The 22,217-nt window shown below is 51.2% G+C and overlaps 3 protein-coding genes and 1 non-coding gene across 10 annotated transcripts; 2 read left to right on the forward strand and 2 right to left on the reverse strand.

Moving 5' to 3' along the window:
• Window positions 1–12: 12 nt before the first annotated feature.
• LOC123927745 lies at window positions 13–5,828 on the reverse strand. Of its 7 annotated transcripts, none has more exons than XR_006815532.1 (4): window positions 2,509–3,321; window positions 1,687–1,803; window positions 1,241–1,538; window positions 13–401 (listed from the first exon to the last, which is right to left on the reverse strand). XR_006815532.1 is itself a non-coding variant. In XM_045982557.1 (4 exons), the coding sequence occupies exons 1-4, from the start codon at window positions 5,506–5,508 to the stop codon at window positions 887–889; spliced, it is 936 nt and encodes a 311-aa protein (XP_045838513.1). In that variant the 5' UTR covers window positions 5,509–5,828; the 3' UTR covers window positions 789–886. The 7 variants fall into 7 exon arrangements, 2 of the variants coding, with proteins under 2 accessions (XP_045838513.1, XP_045838512.1); XR_006815529.1 differs by lacking the exon at window positions 13–401 and adding an exon at window positions 5,511–5,828 and having other exon boundaries at window positions 789–1,538; window positions 2,509–2,676; XR_006815531.1 differs by lacking the exon at window positions 13–401 and adding an exon at window positions 5,511–5,828 and having other exon boundaries at window positions 789–1,538; window positions 2,509–2,691.
• A 2,218-nt stretch (window positions 5,829–8,046) lies between these two features.
• Window positions 8,047–10,478, forward strand: SNAPIN (SNAP associated protein). The gene is made up of 4 exons (XM_045983337.1): window positions 8,047–8,851; window positions 9,103–9,149; window positions 9,399–9,517; window positions 9,917–10,478. Exons 1-4 carry the CDS (start codon window positions 8,709–8,711, stop codon window positions 10,016–10,018), a joined length of 411 nt encoding a protein of 136 aa, XP_045839293.1. The 5' UTR covers window positions 8,047–8,708; the 3' UTR covers window positions 10,019–10,478.
• Window positions 10,479–10,852: 374 nt separating this feature from the next.
• On the reverse strand, window positions 10,853–17,894 carry ILF2 (interleukin enhancer binding factor 2). The gene is made up of 14 exons (XM_045983336.1): window positions 17,770–17,894; window positions 17,386–17,445; window positions 17,214–17,256; window positions 16,943–17,047; window positions 16,568–16,645; window positions 15,911–16,013; window positions 15,022–15,087; window positions 13,595–13,711; window positions 13,037–13,115; window positions 12,466–12,553; window positions 12,015–12,076; window positions 11,824–11,938; window positions 11,528–11,618; window positions 10,853–11,377 (listed from the first exon to the last, which is right to left on the reverse strand). Exons 1-14 carry the CDS (start codon window positions 17,772–17,774, stop codon window positions 11,217–11,219), a joined length of 1,173 nt encoding a protein of 390 aa, XP_045839292.1. The 5' UTR covers window positions 17,775–17,894; the 3' UTR covers window positions 10,853–11,216.
• Window positions 17,895–18,098: 204 nt separating this feature from the next.
• Window positions 18,099–18,170, forward strand: TRNAM-CAU. The gene has a single exon. It is a non-coding gene; the product is annotated as a tRNA-Met (tRNA).
• Window positions 18,171–22,217: the final 4,047 nt, after the last annotated feature.

Consider the following 22,217-nt stretch of genomic DNA (forward strand, 5'->3'; position numbering starts at 1 on the left):
CTTGATCGGGGTCATGAGTTCAAGCCCCACCTTGGCTCCACACTGGAGCCTGCCTACTTAAAAAAAGAAAAGTCAAGGGGAAGTTTGACGGAGAAAGGGGAAGAAACTCCCAAATACAGAGAACGACAATACAAAGGTACAGGGGCCTAACTGTGCTGCATGCTGGCGAGTGCGTGTTCCATGGGCCTCCAAGCCAGGGTGGGAGACACGACTGACAAGATCAGGTAACCCTAACCGTCGCCAGAGAGCCTGGGCTTCATGCTTCAGGTGGTGGGGAGTCACTGCGGATTTTCAAGGGAGCCCGTGGGATGGTCTGCACAGCTGCCGGCCAGGGGGAGGCGCACGGACTGGCGGGAGTCCGATTGCCGGAGGGGGCCTGACCCTGGGCCAGCGCAGGGTGGCTGCAGAGAAGGCCACACCGTCGGCGGTTTCCACGCGGCCATCTGGGTGTCCGTCAGACATGAGAAGGCAGACGGGGTGGCCTGAATGAGCTGCCAGAGGCAGCCCGGCATGTGTAGCTCCCTGTCTCCGGGACGCCCCCATGATGGCTGATCTGGAACCATCCAGTCCAGCCTCCACCGTAGCCTCCTGCTCCCCAAGGTGCCAGGCCTTTCCTCCCCTGTGACAAGCTTCCTGGGATCTCCCCCTGCAGCTCCAGCAGCAGGGCTATGCCCAGCCCAGCCCTGTAAGTGGGGCCTGAGAAGCTGGGACCCGGGGCGAGGGCCTGGTCTGGCCTCTGGATCCCCTCTCCTTTTCCCACGGGCAGTTGCAGCCACCCCTCCAAAGACCAGGACCTTTCCCACCGATGCCCCAGGCAATGTGGGAAGAGCAAGGGTCCCCCACCCCCAGCCTCCATTTCCCTGGGCTCTGGGGACCTCTTGATGATTCACTCCCTCCCCACAAACACATACAAACTTGCCACGATGGGAGCGTATCGTCTGGTTTCTGACCCGGGACTTCTCCAGCACCATCTCCAGCCTCTTTTTTCTCTTTTTAATTTTAAGATTTCATTTTTATTTATGACAGAGAGAGAGCGCGAGAGGAAACACGAGCCTGGGGGAGCTGGAGAGGGAGAAGCTGGCTCCCCGCCAAGCAGGGAGCCCGATGTGTGGCTCCATCCCGTGACACCAGGATCATCGCCTGAGCCGAAGGCAGACACCCGGTAACTGAGCCCCCCAGGTGTTCCCATCTCCAGCCTCTTACTAGGAACCGCCACACCTCCAGGCCCCCGATGTTCTACCTCTGGTGTCTCTGCGGTCAGGACGGCAGGAGGATGTTCCGGTGCCAGTGGCTGGTGATCTTCACTCCCTTCCCTCCGGCCTGGTCGGGCTTTCCACCTGCTGCACTGTGCGCGGACAGGGAGGGCCCTGACTGAGCACATGGCCCAGGGGCAAAGGACAGCAGGAGAGGGGGACGCTTCCGGGTGGAGAGGGAGGCGAGGACAGCTCTGGGGCCAGTGATGGTGACAGCCGTCCTCAGTCGCCGTCATCCTACTGTGCAGGGCAGGCAGACCTGGGGTACAGGAGGCCCCGGGAAACCTGTTTTAGAAGATTCATTTGGTTCTCTATTTAGCTTCATTTATTAGATTTCTTTACCCTTTAGTGTAAGGTGACTATTGGCTTAAGATTTAAACATATCCATGGTGTGATCTTGGGGTTTATAATAAGAAATATGTATTCAGAGCACCTGAGTAGCTTAGCTGGTTAGGCACCTGCCTTCCGCTCGGGTTGTGATCCCATCGGGCTCCCTGCTCTGCGGGGAGCCTGCTTCTTCCTCTTCCTTTCCCTCTGCCCCTCTCTCTCTCTGAAATAAATAAAATCAAGAAAGGGAAAAGAGTTGGGGCGCCTGGGTGGCTCAGTGGGTTGAAGCCTCTGCCTTCGGCTCGGGTCGTGGTCCCAGGGTCTTGGGATCGAGCCCCACGTCGGGCTCCCTGCTCAGTGGGGAGCCTGTTTCCTCCTCTCTCTCTGCCTGACTCTCTGCCTGCTTGTGATCTCTGTCTGTCAAATAAATAAATAAAATCTTAAAAAAAAAAAAAGAAGAAAGGGAAAAGAGAGAAGGAAGGAAGGAAGGAATGGATTGGGGGGAAAGGAAGATGTATTTGGTCTTCTCCTGGCACAGAACTCCTAAAACCTGGAAAATTCTTGTGATGAGAGCAATAAAGGGCCTATTGTTCTGTTAAATTTGACTTTCCAAAAGCCCCAAGGTAGCCTAAAGTGGGAGGCTGATTGCCGGGGAACCAGCCTCGCGTTGGGACCTCCAGTCCCATCGTCCCATCCCCAGTGGCCAAGGAAGCTATCACGCCTGGGTAATGAAGGATGGGGTTCGGGGAGCCTCAGGGCTGGTGAGCGCACGGGGACTTGGGGAGGCCGGTGCTCTCTGCTCCTTCCCGCAGTATCGACCCTCTGCGTCTCCCCCGCCTGCTCTTCCTGGCTCTGGCCTTTCCTAACAAACGGGCATCCTAGTAGGGAAACTGCTTCTCTGCCCGCCGAGAGTCGCTGCAGCCATTACCTGCACCCACGGGGGGGTGGTGGGACCCTGCGGTCTGCACCCGGTCAGCCCGCGGCACGGGCCGAGCTGGGCTCGCAGCCGGCGTCGGAGGGCCGGAGGCGCATCGTCTGCGGGCTCTGACGCTGCCTCCGGGGCGGTGGTGCGGGAATGGAGTTGACTTCTCAGAACCTAAAAGACACAGTGCTGGGAGGGAGAGTTGGAAAGCCATCTGGAAGTCTTGGGTGACACGGAGGATGGGACAAGAGGCAAGCAGCGGACAAGCTGAAGCTGACACCCGCCGACCCTCCCCGCCACGTGACTTGTGTGACCTTCCTCAGGCACTCCCGGCTCCCTAAAGGAAAAGCAGTTACCAACCCTACAAGACCTGAGCCTCCCTCAGAAAGGAAGAAGCGTTCTTACCAGTCGCCTCACTTCCAGAGACTCGTAACTCAGTTTCCTGAAGCCCAACATCCCCCTCCCCTCCGTAAAATTGAGGGACACTGAGGCAGAAGGAAATGGAAATCAAATTGAGTATCTTTTAACCCTACAGTCCATTGATAAGGATGTGTGACAAGAGGACGGTAACTTTAGTCCAGGAAGCTCCCAACTATCTTATTGCTGGTGCCGGACAAGGGGGGAAACGACCTTAACTTGACGACAGCAAGGCCTCTGGTGTCCTGTGAGTCTTCTTTAATGTATGAAGGTCCTTTCTCAAAACCTCCCTTTTCTCCTTACCTCCCCCCACCCCAGAGTATACAATCAGCGTCCCTCACAGCCCAGGGCAGCAGCTCTTTCTGCCCTCGGGTCCTGTCCCTGTGCTTTAATAAACCACCATTTTGCACCAAAGATGTCTCAAGAATCCTTTCTTGGTCATGGGCTCCGGACCTCAGCCCACCGGACCTCACCTATATTCCAAAACCGCATCAAAATGAGCTCTTCCAAAACGCCTAAAGCTTTATCCTTTGCACTTTAACCCTGTTAAATTCTGCTTAAGCCTGTTTAATGCCCAAACGGAGGCACTTGGGCCAAGTCCCCAAACCAGGGCTTCACACTTAACGACATCACAGTTCTGACCTCCCCCAGAAACGGAGTCTTAACTGGTAAGTCAGGAATTGTCTAGTCACAAGGGCCTCTCCACCCCCCCCCCCCACACACCCCCAGAGGAAGGTGAGGTCACCTGCAGGCCAAGACCCCTCTGCCTCCCCCTGCCCCTCAAGGGAAGGTGACCTTGCCCAGAGCAGTCCTTTCTTTTACCAAGAACTTTTTGCCCCACCCTCCTTCCTACAAAACCCTTCCCCGCTGTGTGGCTGCTCAGAGCTCCCCTCTCCTTGCTCGGTGGTATGGTTCTTGGTTCATGAATTGCTTAATAAAGCAAATAAGATCTCCAGATTTACTCAGTTGAATTTTGTTTTTTTTCTTTTAAGATTTTATTTATTTATTTGATAGAGAGAGATCACAAGTAGATAGAGAGGTAGGCAGAGAGAGAGAGAGAGAGAGGGAAGCAGGCTCCCTGCCAAGCAGAGAGCCCGATGCGGGACTCGATCCCAGGACCCTGAAATCATGACCTGAGCCGAAGGCAGCGGCTTAACCCACTGAGCCACCCAGGCGCCCCTGAATTTTGTTTTTTAACAGGTTTTACAGAAACTCTGAAATCTGGTAACAGCGTGAAGGTCAGCGCTGGCTAAATTACTCATTCTTTAAATGTTTATCAAATTCCAGGCGTCCTGGCACCAGGTGTTGGGGGAAGAAAAGCCCTCCCGCTTGCGCTCTGTAACACAGCAGTGGCCCTCCCGTTCTGGATTGTTCTATAGAGGCTGCAGGAGGTCATAAGACCGGCCCCATTCTCCGGGGCACCAGGATGGCTCAGTCAGTTAGCATCTGCCTTCCTCTGTCTTGGGCTCAGGTTAGGATCCTGGGGTCCTGGGACCCGAGGATCTGTCTGGTTCCCTGCTCAGCGGGAAGTCCGCTTCTCTCTCTCTCCCTCTACCCCTGCCCCCTGCTCATGCTCTGTCTGTCTCTCTCAAATCTCTCTCAAGTAAATACACTAAAAACAACAACCCTAACCCCACCCTCTGTCCTGGGTCCCCTGAGCGGTGCTGAGGTGAACCCACCCCCCTCTTGCTGGTCCTAAGGAGGAGCCACAGGGAGTCCTCCTGGCTCAGGTGGCACAACCCCACCGTGGCCTTTGATCTGCGACTGGGTGTGCCCCCCCCAGGGGGTAGCCTGGGGGGGGCAGGGGCGGTCAAGGTTCTCAGAGGCCTTGCTGTACCTGGGAAGGGGGGCCTGAGAAGTCGGGTCCAGGTAAGGGACAGGGATTCACTCATCCCGCCCCCGCCCCCCTTCTGGAAGGTCAGCAGTTGGTTTAGGGAGCCCTACAAAGCTCTAGTGGTGGAGCGGAAGGCAGCAGCCCTGGGCGGGGTGTGGAAAGGGCTAGAGCGAGCAGTGAGGCCTGGGATTCCAGCTTTTCCCTCAAAACTGGCGCTTCTAGAGAGTTGCTGTCCTCGCATGCCCCACGGGTGGGTTCCCTGGTCAGACCTCGATCTGGTTTAGACTCCAGGACTCCGCTTATCACGAAGGAGCCGGAAGCTGAGGGTTGGTCCTGGCCTTGGCAGCCCTACAGAGCACGAGCAGGCCGCAGAGGCCTGTCCTTTTATCGTTCTAGTTTCCTCCGTGTTTTCTCCCTTCTCGGGTTGCTACCTGGCTTCATTTCCCAGAAATGAAATTCCTGGGCACCCCGGCACCAGGTGTTCGGGGAAGAAAAGCCCTCCCGCTTGCGCTTACAGTTTGTCACAGAGCAAAAATTCAGCTGAGTAAATCTGGAGATCTGATTGGCTTTATTAAGCAATTCATGAATCAAGAACCATAGGCCCTGTAAGGGCCTACTTAGCCAGAGCGGGCCGTTTTGTTGTTTATGCAGTAAACTCAGACTGCCCCTGCCCCCCCCCCCCCGGAACTTACTTAGAAACAAGTCTGGGAAAGCAGAAAATATGACTGACCGGCCCCTGATGTCAGAGCCCACATACCCGGACGGGTCAGGTCAGGGGGAGGGAACAGAGCCCGGAATCCAAGGATGAGTCAAGCCAGGCGGAGACATCCAGTCAGGAGAGCGCCTCCCTAACCACCCAAGGATGTGGGCCCTGCCTTTTGGGTGCCTTTTGGGCACCAGTTCTGACCAGAGTGATAGGCCAGTTCAAAATAGCCACTATAGGGTGAATTGTGATTTAGTTGGTCCCCTGTGTGTGGCCAGGCTCAACCACATGACCTTTGCTCTGTAAAAGTTATTCTGTGAGGCTGGGAGGGGTCCCCTCTTTGCAAGAGACGGTCCTCGCCGCTCAGTTTGATTCTCGATGCTTGGCGCGAAATAAAGCTTTGCTTGACCTTCGCTTTGTATCAGTCTCGCTCCTTTGACCATGGACCCAACACCTAGGGTTAAAGCCTCTGCCTTCGGCTCAGGTCATGATCCCAGAGTCCTGGGATCGAGCCTCATGTCGGGCTCTCTGCTCCACAGGGAGCCTGCTTCCCCCTCTCTCTCTGCCTGCCTCTCTGCCTACTTGTGATCTCTGTCTGTCAAATAAATTTTTAAAATAATAATAAAAAAATAAAAATAAAGATTTTATTTTATTTTACTTTATTAAGATTTCACTTGACAGGGAGAGAGAGAACACAAGCAAGGGGAGCAGCAGAGGGAGAAGAAGGCTCCCCACTGAGCAACGAACCTGACATAGGGCTCGATCCCAGGACCCCAAGATCATGACCAGAGCCAAAGGCAGCCACCCAAGTCCCCCTAAACATTTTTTTTTTATTTACTTGAGAGAGACGGACAACCAGCAGGGAGGAGAGAGAGAAGTAGGCTCCCTGCTTAGGGAGCCTGATGCAGGGCTTGATCTCAAGATCCTGGGATCCTGACCAGAGCTAAAGGCAGATGCTTAACTAACTGAGCCACCCAGGCATCCCAGGCATCTGACTCTTGATGTTGGCTTGGGTCATGATCTCAGGGTCATGAGATCGAGCCCATTATCAGGACCCATGCTCAGCAGGGAGTATGGGAATCTCTCTGCTCCCCTGTCTACTCTCTCAAATAAATAAATAAATAAAATCTAAAAAAAAAAAAGAAAGAAATTGTTCATCTGAAATTCAAATTTACCTAGTATCCCAGGGTTTTTTTATTGTTCTGTTTTACAAATTTTACAACCTTACTTCAAAAAGGTACCTGAAATGTGGCCAACTTGGGGGCATCTTGTCTAGACACTGAGCCACTAACCTCCTTTCCCAACCCAGACCAGCCCTTGGTCTCTCTCCTGTACAGGCCTCAGGGACTTCGCCCATATTCCTTACTTTTCAACACTACACCACTCTGTCCTCTGGCCTTTGTCCTCACTGGGCCTTCTCCAGTTACCCTAGTTACCCCCTTCCCGTTGCTGACTCCCATAATAAGCCTCCAGCCTCTCAGAAGGCTTTCAGCTCTAATTACTAGAGGGAAAGATACAGAGAAATAAATCAACAACAAAAAGTGTACAAAGCTTTAAAAGCTATCACACTTGGAGCCTTAGTTTCCTAGCTGTGGACCACCAGTCTCCCACAGTGATTTTTTTTTTTTAAAGATTTTATTTATTTATTTGACAGAGAGAGATCACAAGTAGACAGAAAGGTAGGCAGAGAGAGAGAGAGAGAGAGAGAGAGAGAGAAGCAGGCTCCCTGCTGAGCAGAGAGCCCGATGCGGGACTCGATCCCAGGACCCCGAGATCATGACCTGGGCCGAAGGCAGCGGCTTAACCCACTGAGCCACCCAGGCGTCCATGGTTTTTTGTTTTTTGGTTTTTTTTTTTTAATTTTGCGGCGCCTGGGTGGCTCAGTGGGTTAAGCCTCTGCCTTTGGCTCAGGTCATAATCTCAGGGTCCCGGGATCCAGCCCTGCATCGGGCTCTCTGCTCAGCGGGGAGCCTGCTTCCCCCTCTCTCTCTGCCTGCCTCTCTGCCTGCTTGTGATCTCTGTCAGATAAATAAAATATTAAAAAAAATTATTTTTTAATTTATTTATTTAACAGAGAGCATGAGAGGGAGAGTACAAGCAGGGGGAGGGACAGAGGGAGAGAGAGAAGCAGGCTCCCCGCTGAGCACGGACCCCCCCCCTCCCCCACCATGCGCTACTTGATCCCAGGACACCAGGATCATGACCAGAGCTGAAGGCAGTCGCTTGACCAACTGAGCCACCCGGGCGCCCTCCCACAGTGATGTAAACAGCTCTCCACTTCCATTCCTGAGGATGAAGCTCAAGGCTGAACAGTCTGGGGCCCCATTTGCCCCCCAGGAGCACCTCTACACACACCTTACCCCACGGCCACAGGACTGTGAGCCACTGGAACACTCCAGAGCTTGAGACACTGTGCCTTGGGTTGGGAATTCAACAAGACGGTAAACTCAGGAAAGCCAAGAAAAGCACAACAAAACGAAGGAAACTTTTTGAAGGAAGGGAAAAATGATAAAATGGAAACACATCTAGGTTTTAAATTCTGCTTTACTGTGGCAAAATACACATAAAATTTACCACTTAAACCATTTTTAACTGTACCGGTCAGTGGCATTAGGCAAATTCACATTACTGTGTCATTACTCATCTCTAGAACTTCTTCGTCCTGTACTGAAACCCACTAAGCAGTAACTCCCCTTGCAACCCTGTTTCGAGAAAGAACCAACAGCACATTTGATCTGCATGAATTTGGCTGCTCTGGGTGCTGCGTGCGATAACCAGACGGTGCTCGTCGCGCTCGGCTTCGTTCACTCAGCACAGTCTCCAAGGCTCATCCACACGATTTCACTCCCTTTTAAGACTGAAAATTAGTCCCACTCCCTGTGTAGACGCTCCAAAGTCGGCAGCAGGAGACTACGGACACGATGAATACAATCTGGGTAGCACGGGCGGCTAAGCGCAACCAGAGAGACAAGCACTCCCTTCTTCACCTTTGCAGAACACCCAAGACAGCTGCCCCCAAAACGGCTCCTTCCACCCCCAGGACTGGAGACGCCCCCCAGCACCGCTTCTCCGGGGCCTCCAAGGAACTGCGGGTCGGCCCGCCCCGCCCCCGGTCGCGGAGACTCGGTTTCCCAGAAGTCCCCAGGCTGCGTCCAGCCAGCAGCTGCCAGGCGCCCCCTGGTGGCGCACGTCAGCGCGACTCCAGCTCCCGGCGGCCCGCGCGGCACGTTCCGGGCGGAAGAACTGCTCGTGATGGCGGCGGCTAGTTCCGCTGCTGTGTCCGGCGCAGGGACCCCAGTGGCGGGTCCCGCAGGCCGCGACCTCTTCGCCGAGGGGCTCCTCGAGTTCCTGCGACCGGCTGTGCAGCAGCTGGACTCTCACGTCCACGCTGTCAGGTCCGAGAAGGAGGGGCGGGGCCGGACCGGGGCTCTCCTCGTGGGGGGAGGGGAGGCGGAGTAGTGCTATGCAGGAAGGGGCGGGGCTTGTGCAGGAAGTGGGCGAGTCTCGCGTGGGACTGGAGGGAAAGGCGGGGCGGCCGGGCAGCCGCGGGTGGTGGTGGTGGCGTCTCCCCACACTTGGGGAGTCCCTGAGGGAGTGGGTTTTTCGAGTCCCGGTAACTGACAGTGTGGGTCTCGTACTTCTGCAGAGAGAGCCAGGTAGAACTACGAGAACAGATTGACAACCTAGCTACTGGTGAGTAAGCACCCGGTGGACCAGCGACCCTGCAGCGCACTTCTAGGGCCTCGCGTTTAGCCGAGCTCGGGGTGGGCTTCGGTCGTGTGCTTGCAGGGCTGCGAGGCTGCAGTGGATTCTGCTTTCCAGGGTTCTAGTGGCCGGCCTACGTGGGTGCAGGCGTGTTTAAGTCCCGTTTACTAGCCTGCTCTCCCTAGGAGCAGGAAGCGAACCATTCGGTGTTCGCTGCTCCTTCCTTCCATCCCCCAGAACTGTGCCGGATCAATGAGGATCAGAAGGTGGCCCTGGACCTCGACCCCTACGTGAAGAAGCTGCTTAATGCCCGGCGGCGAGTGGTCTTGGTCAACAACATTCTACAGAACGCGCAGGTAAAAGAATTCCCCGCCGGCAGTGATTCTTTCCAAGTCATCAGGGACATCCCACAGTCCCCAAGGCAGTGAAACAAAGAGAGTTGTCCGCTAGTGTCAGGCGTAATAGAACTCGTTCTCAGGCCCAAGGTACCGTCCAGCATCTAGTTGACAGGGAGTGCCGGAGCCTTTCACTGAGTAGCTAAGACTCCAAATCTTGTTCTTTACAGATTTTAAGAAACACAGCGAGAGCGGGAACACAAGCAGGGGGAGTGGGAGAGGGAGAAGCAGGCTTCCCGACGAGCAGGGAGCCTGATGTGGGGCATGAGCCCAGGATCCTGGGATCATGACCTGAGCTGAAGGCAGACGCTTAACGACAGAGCCACCCAGGTACCCCATGATTCAAATCTTGTCTTATAGGAACGGCTGAGGCGGCTAAACCACAGCGTGGCCAAGGAAACAGCCCGCAGGAGGGCAATGCTGGATTCAGGGGTTTACCCTCCTGGTTCCCCAAGCAAGTAATAGGCCAGAAGATAGGAGCCACTCGTGGCCTCAGAGTAGCCCAAGTACTGTTCCCCAGCTGCTTTGTTTCTTCCAGGACTCCCTGTAGACCATGGGACATCAGCATAGCAGCCCAGTCTGTTTGAAGCACTTAAGTCTTACCCGTTTATGTGGGGCCTCAAAGAAACCTGTGTACAGCAGGACCAGTGATCCCAAAGGATTTATTATGACTCTAGCTTCCAAGAATGAGCTGAGGCCTGTACGTACTCAAGACGGAACTCCTCTGTCTTCAGGCCTAGTTCTGTTCTTCTGTTGCATGTCCTCTACTTGTGACTTTTTTGTTTACAGAGGATTTGGAGAAGAGGGCAGGCAAAGTCAAGGTAGCGACTCCGGTCTATACCCTCTCTTGTTGATTGCACTTGCCTTGAATATAGTAGCAGTATTGCTAGAACCATTTAATTCAATAAATGCTTCAACAGTGTTCTAGTTTACTCTGGTGTATGGAAAGGTTCCAAAAGTCATTGTACTTTGGTTCAAATATGGCTTCAAATTATGATCTAGTGTTTATAATGAAAAGACTCAAGTATCACTTTTACTTAAAAGTACAGAAAGCAGGGCGCCTGGGGGGCTCAGTGGGTTAAACCTCTGCCTTCGGCTCAGGTCATGATCTCAGGGTCGAGCCCTGCATCAGGCTCTCTGCTCAGCAGGGAGCCTGCTTCCTCCTCTCTCTCTGCCTACCTCTCTGCCTACTTGTGATCTCTGTCAAATAAATAAATAAAAATCTTTAGAAAAAAAAAAAAAGAGTACAGAAAGCAAAAAAGGTTCTCAGGTGCCAATGGAAAACAAGACCAAGAGCCCTACTAGGAAGTACTTTAATCATTTTTCTTAGAAAAGAAAAAAAAAAATCAGACACTAACAGCTCACAACATTTCAACAACGAAGTATGGTTGAGAGAGGTTTCCAGGAACTGGGTTCTCTGAAGTCTCAGGAAGAAAAGCTGGTAGGCTGCTTCACTATACATGGATGGCATAGGTACTAAATGGGAGACTTCTGGCTAAGGCCAATCAGAACCCAGTGGAATGACACCCCCTTCTACAGAGTTTATGTTCCATCCTGTCTCCCCTATCCCTCAGAAATGCCACCATATAAAGCCCAGTAGCAGTTAGCTTAGGCTGCAGTCTTCCCCTTGGAAAAGAAAAGGTATGAAGAGAAAGGAAGGTCACTCCTGAGTCTCCATGCTTTCCTCTTCCTCTCCTTGAGGTGGTTCTTCCGTATTCTCCTCCTCTTCCTCCCCTTCCTTCTTCTCTGGTGGCTTCTCATAAGCCTTTTCTGAAGGTGTCACTATCACTCCATCCCAGGTAGATATTTCAGAAGCAAGATCTAGAAAAGAAAAAGTAATTTCAAGCCAAGTAGTCAAGCATACAACTCATGATCTACACAGTAGAAACAGCAAGACATGTGAGCAGTGCAGGGCTTCCTTGCAGACGACAGAGCAGCACAAAGAAGCTGGGCCGAACGGTGAGCACTCACAGCTGGCATCACCCTCCTGGCCAAGAATCTTCCGAAAACCACCATGTGACAGGATTCTGACGAGAGTCTGAGCTGTGTAGCACACCATGTCCTAAAGGAGAGCAAAGTGAGGGTAAACTAGCAAGATGAATCAAAGTACTTATCTGATGAACATTATCATGAAAATAAAGACAACCTTAATTTCAAGACCAAAGTCTGTGAGAACCCCTAAATCTTGACCCCCCCCAAAGACCACATTCCCTTTGCCTTCTGACGAGAGTGGGGCATAACAGACCATATCAGAGCTGTCCCAATACCTGTTGTTCCAGAGTCATGACTGTGTGTACTCGGAAGTTGCCACTCTCACAGGGGTCTGTGATACCCACCGACCCTGGCAGGAACAGTCCTGCAGCCAGAATCTGTAAGCAACGCCTGAAACATACAAGAACATTAAGAGAACACAAAGACCACTTCAACCCAGCCCCAAACCCAAAGCAGCGTGTTATACCTGTATGCCACATTTAGGGCCAAAGGCTGTCTGGTGGGATTGTTCATCACAGCATAGTGCCCCTGAAGAAGAAACAATCTGGTAGGTGTGCCATACACCTGCCGTATCTAGCCAAACAAACTTTCAACCATCCAAGAGAAAACTGGTTATCAAGGCCTAGCTCCAATGTTCATGAGCAATTCTGAAATGGCTGTTCATTCAGTAATTTCCTTTCATTATCACGTTACTGATGTCAATCAGTTAACAAAAAGGCATAAGGGCAGCCAATTACTCATTCAACTGAATACTCCAAAAACCCAAGGAAGTAATAAACCTTGTATATTTACGGGATTATGTTGCCCACCATGAAATTCATTTTCAGCTTCACCAAATTTCAGACCCTGATAGGTTTCAGAGTAACTACTTTTAAGTAGGGATGAGCAGGAACTTCCAAATGCCCTTCTTTACTTACGAGTAGGTCAAGGATCCAGGGTGTGAGGGGCTCAAAACCAGGAAACCGAATCCTCAGGTCTTTCAGCAGTCTGATGAGAACTTTAACTCTGAAGGTAAGAGGGACCCAGAGATTAAAAGTAATAAACTTATGTATTTCCATCCCCGAGGTACAGAGCTGATTTTATTTCCAAAACTACACATTCTGTTTCCATCTAAATTTGTATACTTGAAGTTTAAAAAAAGAAAGAAAGAAAAAGAAAGCCCTACCAAAAAACAACCCTGACAAATTTTAGCCAAAAAAGTTCTAACAGGCGCCTGGGTGGCTCAGTGGATTAAGCCGCTGCCTTCCGCTCAGATCATGATCTCAGGGTCCTGGGATCGAGCCCCGCATCGGGCTCTCTGCTCCGCAGGGAGCCTGCTTCCTCCTCTCTCTCTGCCTGCCTCTCTGCCTACTTGTGATCTCTCTCTCTGTCAAATAAATAAATAAAAATCTTTAAAAAAAAAAAAAAGTTCTAACACAGGAAGTATGGGGGAATCTGGCTACTATTAATTAGAGTTATTAATTTTAACTCAAATAATGAGTGACTCACGTGGACTGAGAGGCATTTTCCTCAAACCAACGGGCATGTCTGATGGCTGCTAAGGCACTCTGCAACACCTTGATATCCACTAGAAGACAAGCACAGCAGGCCACAATGAAATACTACCACGATTAAGCAAGCAATTCAACCACACTGCCATAGTCCAAGAACTTGCAAGACAGGGTATAACTTCCTAATTTCTTAAACCACCCCATGTTCCTTAGATCAGCAAATCATTCGTCCAAAAATCACTCTTCTTCCTCCAAATCAAATGTAAAAGCATGCAAGATCCACCACTTTCTCCAAGAGCCAACCCCCCCCATAAATATTTCCTCACTCCTTCTTAAGTCCTCCACCAGCTGCTTTCTTAGTCATCCCATGTAACAATTTCACTAGCAAGCTGGTAAAACTCTCCAAATTACAGAGGGAGACAGCAAAGTCTAGGCATCAACTTCAGTGCAGAAGGCTTCATGTGGAATAGCAACAAGCTAATAAGTAAACTTAACAGCAACCTTATGCCATGTTTTGTTTTCCCAACTATCTCAGCAACAGAAAAAAAGAACTAACAATGGAGTTCTGGGTCCAGTTTTCGGAGATTGGGTGGCACTGTCGTAATGAGAATCTTCACTGTAGCATCAGAAGAACTAATCTCGAAGCCAGTTTCATTGGTCAGCATGGTCAAAACTGAAAGAAAATCAAAAGCTGTAACTTTCCCATTTCCTTTAGATGACCAGAGATAAATCTACAGTGGAAGTAGGGGAATAGATAGGTTTTTAAAAACAGCAAGATCCAGGGGCACCTGGGTGACTCAGTCCACCAGGTATCTGACTCTTGGTTTTGGCTCAGGTCCTGATGTCGGCGTCCTGAGATCAAGCCCTATATTGGCTCTGCACTGGGCGTAGGGTCTGTTTATCCCTCTCCCTCCCACTCTACCCCCTCTTCCCTGCGAGCAAGCAAGTAGTATGTCTCTCAAATAAATAAATAAAACCTTTAAGGAAATATTAAAAGTCCAGAATGAAGATTCAGAATACAATTTTAAAAGTAACTGACAGGGCGCCTGGGTGGCTCAGTGGATTAAGCCACTGCCTTCGGCTCAGGTCATGATCTCAGGGTCCTGGAATCGAGCCCTGCATCGGGCTCTCTGCTCCGCGGGGAGCCTGCTTCCTCCTCTCTTTCTGCCTCTCTGCCTACTTGTGATCTCTCTCTCTCTGTCAAATAAATAAATAAAATCTTAAAAAAATAAAAAAAATAAAAGTAACTGACATGGAGCACCTGGCTGGCTCAGTGGGTAGAGCATGGGACCCTTGATCTCTAGGATGTGAGTTCAAGCCCCACACTGGGTATAGCAATTACTTAAACTTTAAAAAAGTAAAAAGTAGGCATGCCTGGGTGGCTCAGTTGGTTACATAACTGACTCTTGATTTTAGCTCAGGTCATGATCTCAGGGTTGTGGGACTGAGGCCTGCATCTGGCTCTGCGCTCAGCATGTGATCTACTTGTCCCTCTTCCTCTGCTCTGCCCATGCTAAGTCGATAAAATCTTAACAAACAAACAAAAACAAGTAGAAACGGTTGGGTGGCTCAGTTGGTTGAGCATCTGCCTTTGGCTCAGGTCATGGGATCCTGGGTCCACATCATCGGGGTCCTGGGATCAAGCCCTACATGGGACTCCCTGTTCAGAAGGTAGTCTGCTTCTCCCTCTCCTTCTGGTGCTTCCCCCTATTTGTGTGTGTCTCTCTCCCTCTCTTGTTCTGTCAAATAAAATCTTAAAAAAAATAAAAAATAGCCTCGACTATTAAAAAAGAGTAAGTAAAGGTAAAGGAGATGCAACAGGGTTCTGAACATAGGCGATCACTGTCAGAAACTTCCCCAACAGAAAACTCTACATTCACTCTTCCTTTAGCCTGACCTGACTTTGTTAAAAAGTGTACTTGAAATTCTACACCTGGCTCCTATTACCACTAACTAAATACATGTTCAGCAACAAACTCCAACCTTCAGAAGGATCCTGCGCTCTTAGGCTTTCCACAACTTTGTTCCCTAGGGCAGCAACAGCTTCCACTAGATGAGAGAAAAAGAGACCATAAACAATTATTTAAAGGCTATACAGCTCTATACTACTCCACCCTCTGATTTCTGCCCCACATGCAAGGTTGGAGCAACGGCAAGCAAGAATAAACACTTTTACAAGGGGAAACGAACACCCCAACAGGGAAACCGGAAGGCTCAGGGAACAGGATACCTCCTATACCCATACCCCGTTTTCGTTTTTTTGTTTTTATTTTTTGAATAGTACAGTTTCTCATCAGTGGCACTAATCCCATTTGGGGCTGGATAATTCTTTGACAGTTGGAGGCCAGAATATGTCCTGCGCATTGATCTCTACTCCTTGGATGCCATAGCCCAAACTGTCTCTAGACACTGCCAAATATCGCATGGCAGGCAAAAATCACCAAATGAGAAACAATGCCCTTTAGTAACTAGACATACATTTTTTCAGACACATCGTCCAGACTTTGTCCATTACCTCAGCGCACATTAAAAAAAATAAATTTCCCATTTGTCTTCCAAATAATCTTCCTCACAAGAAATTTGGGCTTTAGGGGCTCCTGGGTGGCTCAGTTGGTTAAGTGGCTGCCTTCAGCTCAGGTCATGATCTCATGGGTCCTGGGATCAAGCCCTGGGTCAGACTCCTGCTCAGTGGGGAATCTGTTTCTCCCTGCCAATCCCCTTGCCCCCCGCCACCACGGCTCATGTTCCTTTCTCTTTTAAACAAAACCTTAAAAAAAAAAAGAAAAGAAAAGAAAAGCAATTTGGGCCTTAAAGATTCCCCATGCTTCAAACTCAACTTTCTGCTCCTGCGGCCAGAAAGAGGTGCACTCACATGTTGGCAGAATCTTTAGGATCACCACCAGGTCAGCCACGTTGTGTCCTGTAGTCATTGTTCCCTTTTTATATGACCCCACCTGTCGGACTTCTTCAATTTGCTGTTGGAAAAGGGATTTCAGGGAGGAAAAAAATGTAGAAGTGAAAAGACTGTCTAGGTGTGCCTGGGTGGCTACTGGTTAAGTATGTCAGTCTGACCCGCTGCGGTGGTGGTCTCAGGGTCCCGGAGATCTGTCTGCATTGGACTCGCCACTCTGCAGGGATTCTGCTTGTCCCTCTGCCCTTCCCCCACACTCATGCTGATGTGCTCGCTCCCTCTTTCAAATACATAAAATAAAACCTTAGGAAAAAAAAACTATTTCCTCTCAGAAGTCAATTACGATACAATTATTAGCCAGACTTAGAAGTAGCAGAAGTCAAATCACATCCCGAAACAAGCACATGAAACAACGAATACGTAATGGCTAGCTGAGAGCGCGGACACAAGTCTTGTCCCCAGCATGACCACTACAAAGGAATTCCACTGTACTTTCCTTTCCATTTTAGGCTTGGCTTGGAGAACAAGTAACTGAAGAATTAAGATACGGGCGCCAAGGGAACGCTACCCACACTACCAAGACTGCCCGTTCCTGTGACTACATCATTAAAAACTCACCACTTCAAACGTCCCTGGAGCCACAATCAAATTGTCAATCACATTGTTTATTTTCGTCACCAGAGAAAGGATAGAGGCCTGAAAAACAGCAGGGAACAAAAAGACCGTCCGGTGAACACTTGTAATCAGAGCTGGAGTATCTTCCCTAACCCTTTCCCCACAGGCCGAGCCCGCACGGACACCGCGCTCGCAGCCACTCTGACCTGGAATATGCCAGAAGAGAGGCACTTCCCGACCCCAAGACAGGCCCCCCGGTAGAGACAGAAGCGCACACCGGCAGCCTCCCTCGGCGCCCGGCGGGAGCCCCGGGCACACTTCACCCCCGGGAGGAGTCTCGGGCTCGGGGAGCCCGGCCCTCCGGGCGGCAGAGCGCACCTGCTCGGCAGAGTTGGGGGCGAGGTCCTGATTGCGCTTCAGCAAGGCCTCGCTGAAGGACGTCTCATCGGGCGCCGGCTTGACCCGCGGGAAGGCCATCTCGCACTGGCCGGAGAGAAACCACGAGAGTCACCGCGAGCCCGGCAGCAGAGCTCCCGCTCCCCGCGGCCTCGGCGGGGACCCAGTCAGCCGCTCGGAACGAAGGTTCCGGTCCCGGGATCGCCGACCCTCTCCGGACGCGGCGCCCGGGAAGCGCCCGCGCCGTACTCACCAGGTAGAAGTCGAACGGAATGTGCGGCACGAAGGGCCTGAACCTGCAACAAGGGAAACGGCGCCGGTTACTCCTCGGAAAAGCCAAACGGCGCCGAGGTCGCTCGGCAGGGGCGCGGGCGGGGGGACGCTTCCGTGCGGCCGCGATCCCCCGGCGCCGACCCGGCACTCACCCTCCTCCGGGGCCTCCTCGGGAACCAAAGCGCCCGCCGCGCCCACGGCCTCTGTCACCCCTGGAAAGGCAGACATTCGCGCTGGCGCGGGCTCCACGGCGGGGGCCCCGCGGCCGCCCTCCGCGTTCCCGGTGCCCCGCCTCGGAGACCAGAGCGGCCGCCCAGGGGGCCGGCGCACGGGTAACCCCCGTGGCCCCCGGAGCCGCCATCCCGCGTCCGCCCGGCCCGCCGCGGCCCTCGCCCGCCACCCTCGCCGCTGCCCGCTGCCCTCCGGCAGCCCCCGGACACGCGGCCCCTCCGGGGACTCCGGCTCCCATCGGCCCACCTCCCCGAAGCTTTCGGGCGAGTACGCTAGCCCCGGCCAGAAGCCCCCGGTGCCTTTACCTCATGGCGCCCTACAGCCCGAACAATGGAGGCCACACCAACCGCCCCTCTCCTCAGAGGAGCAGACGCCGCAGACGCGGCTTGCCGGCGCGTCCCAACAAACTCTGGCGCGATTGGCTCCCGCCTTACGCACCGCTAATGCCCATTGGTTTACTTAGCCTGCGAGCCAATAAGAAGTGCCTGCTGTGTCAGAAATTAGCCAATGAAAACGGATTTAGAGGTAGCGACAGTTTTTTTGTTTTTTTTTTAATCCACACGCTAGGTGGCGCGACTTAGAGAAGGCACCTGGGAGCATTCTTCAGGAATCCGGAGAAACCGGGCTCTGGAGTAGCAGAGTGGCGCAGCGGAAGCGTGCTGGGCCCATAACCCAGAGGTCGATGGATCGAAACCATCCTCTGCTACAGGGACTTCCGTTTTCCTTTCCCCTTTTTCCTCCCTGAAAATGCGGGCTTTAGGACCGTGTTTGGCATCAGCAAGTGAAGGGAACAGGAGGGGACTTCGGGCAACACTACACGCCTGGGTGAAGTTCACCACAGTCCAGAAACCTGAGGCGGGAGAGCGCATTCTACCGAGTGGATCGGAGGGAAAAGCACCGACGATGACAGGCTGGAAGGGAAACGGAGGCAACCTTCGACAGAGACTTCAGAAAAAACGAGCAGGGGCGGGGACAAGGACCCGCAAGCGCCCGCGCCAAGTCACCGCACCCCCGCCCCGCCGCGGACGCGCCCCCCGCCCAGGAGGGGCTCGCAGCGCGCGTGCGCAGGCGCTGTCCCCTGCGTTGGTGTGGCACCCCCGGACCCTGCTTTTGTCCCTCCTGAGTCCTTTTTCTCGGGCTTCTCGCCTTCTTTGGTGCTGATTATGTTTACCTGCCTCTGTTAATTGGAGGGTTACCCACGTTTTCTGCTCTTTCACTGGCTACTCTAAAAATCACAACGTGCAGCAGCAGCTCTTTGCCCACGGGTCCTGACCCCATTTTTAACAAAATCATCTTTTTGCATCAATCAATTGATTAAAATAAAATAAAAATTACAACATGCATCCTTGATTTAGCAAGGCCTAATTGTGTGCAACACGTTTGCCCTCCTGGTGAAAAATGCAGGGATAATTTAATTGTTTACCCCCGTCACTCCCCACCCAGAATTATATGCTATTGTTGTTGTGTAAGTCTTTTAAGGACTTCACCGATGTATAATTTATTACACCAAAATACACAGTTCTTAAGCTTTCATCTCAGTTTTGAGTAATGTATTCCGTCCATGTAACCATCACCCAAATTAAGGTAAAGAACATTTTTATCACCTCAGAAAGTTCACTCTTGACCCTTTCCCCGGGCCCTAGAGGCAATCATGATTCTGATTTCCATGAGCACAGATTAGGTGTGTCTGTTCTTGAATTTCACATAAATGGACTCACAGTCTATGTACTCTTCTTTGTCTAGTTTCTCTTGCTTGACACATTTCAAGATTCTTTCACATTTTTCCATTTATCAGCAATTTGTTGGTTTTTGTTTATGAGCAGTGTCCCATTGCATAAATACACCCGCCCTCCCTCTGAGCCGTTCCCCAGCTGGGAGACACAGGAACAGATTTGTGTTGTTTCCACCTTGGATCCATTATGAATAAAGCCGCTAGAACATTTTTGTACAAGATCTGTGTGGCTAGATGCATCTGGTTCTCTTGGTAGATGTAGACGTGTGCATTATTTCAATTCTGTATATATGTCTTTTTGGACGCAAGCTCCACGCCCGACATGGAGCTCAAACCCAGGAGCCTGAGATCAAGAATCGGGCCTCTGCCAACGGAGCCAGTCAGGTGTCCCTTTCACCTTTGTTTTTGGAAGGACATTTTCCTGGATAAGGAACTCTAGCTTGGAAGTTATTTTCCTTTGGCACATTTATTATTATATTATTTTACTATCTTTGGCTTCCGTTTTTGCTGTGAAAAGTATTTTTTTGCCAACATCATGGTTGCTCCTTTGAAGGTAATCAATCCTCTTTTTTTTCCTCTATTTTAAAGATTTTGCCTGTGACTTAATTTCCTGCTCTTTCACCTTGATGGGTCGAAATATGGACAATCCTAATCTTACTTGAGGTTTATTGATCTTCTTGAATCCGTAAGGCTTTTTTGCGGGGGGGGGGGCTTTTCCCCCCTCCTTCCTGGGCTGCAGATAAAGGTATGCCGGATTTTTTTCACGGTGTCCTTTCTGTCTCCAACGCTCTTATGTTTTTCATTCTCGTTTAATCTGTGTTTCATTCTGGGTAAATTTCTTTGTTCTTTCTTCCAGTGTATTACTTGCTCTTCAGTTGAGTCTGACTTATCCTTAAACCTATTAATTGATTCTTAATTTTGTTTTTTTAATATTTTGCGGTGTGAATTTTCTATTTACTTCTGCTGTACCTGACTCCAACCTTCCTCCAGGAACGCAGCTTTCAGGATCCTAACCCCAAAGCGGCAGATGGTTTGCCAGGTTTCTCGCCTTTGGGGACATTTGGACTATAATTTCGGTCTCACTTGCCCCACACTGCCCGTTTTCTGCCCCCAGTTCTCATCTGTAAATGACCCCAGGGTAAAAGCGGTCCTACTGCTGGTCTCGACTCCATGCTTTCCTGTCTTTCATGTTCTCAACACCGATAATTCCTCACTGTCTCATTAGTGCTTTGAGTTTTTAAAGTGTTTCACCCAACATTTTTAGTCATCTTCAGCTCAGGGATTGGGCAAATTGCTCAGGCCACCATTGTTGAAAGAGGGGCTCAATGACTAGATTAGGTTTGAGTGCAGTCATTGCTCCTGAGCCCCACTAATCCAGTGGCCCATCCAACCCTCCACTGGGGGGCTCCACAGGCACGTCGTACTCAATAAACCAGAACTGTTATCACCGCCAGAAAACCTGCTTCTTTAGCCCTTGAGCAAATGGGTCAATGTCACCTTAACTTCAGTTATTTGCGCACCATCTTCTCTTCTTGAAGTCCAGTTGATTGTCAACATAGGCACTTAAGGTCGTTAAGAAGGAGGTGCCTTAGTAGGTTCCTTTGGCTCAGGTCATGATCCTGGGGTCCTGGGATCAAGCCCCACATTGGGCTCCTGCTCAGTGGGGTGGTCTTAACACGTGCACACACACACACACGCAAGCACACGCATGCACACGTGCACGCGTGCAGGAAAGAGAGAGGGAGAGAGGACAGAAGGAAACATTTGGAGGTGATGGGTATCTTTAGTACCTGGATATTATGGTAATGGTTTCACAGGTGTACACGTATATCCAAACTCATCAGTTGTATACATTAAATATGTACAGTTTATGCTGTATCAATTATACTTCAATAAAACTAGTTTGTTTGTTTTTTTTTTTAGTCTCCTCCCAGGGGCGCCTAAGTGTCTGCCTTCAGCTGGGGTCCTGGGATCGAGCCCCACATCAGGCTACCTGCTCTGTGGGAAGCCTGCTTCTCCAGCTCCTACTCCGGCTGTTTGTGTTCCCCCTCTCGCTGTGTCTCTCTTTGTTAAATAAATAAATAAAATCTTTTATTTTATTTTTTTTAAAGATTTTATTTATTTATTTGACAGAGAGCAAGATCACAAGTAGGCAGAGAGGCAGGCAGAGAGAGAGGAAGCAGGCTCCCTGCGGAGCAGAGAGCCCGATGCGGGGCTCGATCCCAGGACCCTGAGATCATGACCTGAGCCGAAGGCAGCGGCTTAATCCACTGAGCCACCCAGGCGCCCCTAAAATCTTTTATTTTTAATTTTTTTAATTTGACAGAGCGAGATCACAAGCAGGCAGAGAGGCAGGCAGGGAGAGAGAGAAACAGGCTCCCTGCAGAGCTGAGAGCCCGATGCGGGGCTTGATCCCAGGACCCTGAGACCATGACCCAAGCCAAAAGCAGGGGCTTAACCCTCTGAGCCACCCAGCCGCCCCAATAAATACAATCTTTTTTAAAAAAGTCTGCTCCCCTCCAAAAAAGTTTTCCGATCTCCTATCTACCTCTATTAGCCTCTGGACCACCCCCTTACAGGACAAAGACACCGTGCCTATCACACAAAAGCTTGCAAGACCTGCCCTCTGCTCCTCTGCTGCCTTCTCTTGCCTCTCCTCAGTCATTCTTTTTTTTTTTTTTTTTTTTTTTGGTCAGAGAGAGAGAGGGAGGGAGAGAGCGAGCGCGCCAGCGAGGGCACCACAAGCAGAGGGAGAAGGAGAAGCAGGCCAACATGGGGCTTGATCCCAGGACCCTGGGGTCATGACCTGAGGGGGAGGCACCCAGGCTCCCCTCTCCTCAGTTACTCCTACAAGCACACACCTTGTATCATGGATCAGGATTGAAAATACAGACTTCAACAGCAGCCAGGCAGGTAAAGCAAATGAGTGAACACGATGGGTGGGAACTGTGATGCGCCAGACTCATCTCGAGGAAGGCCTATTGCCGGCTCTCTGACGTTTCAGGACAAGTCAGAAATCCA

Source organism: Meles meles, chromosome 17, assembly GCF_922984935.1.
Source record: "Meles meles chromosome 17, mMelMel3.1 paternal haplotype, whole genome shotgun sequence".
Classification (NCBI taxonomy): Eukaryota; Metazoa; Chordata; class Mammalia; order Carnivora; family Mustelidae; genus Meles; species Meles meles.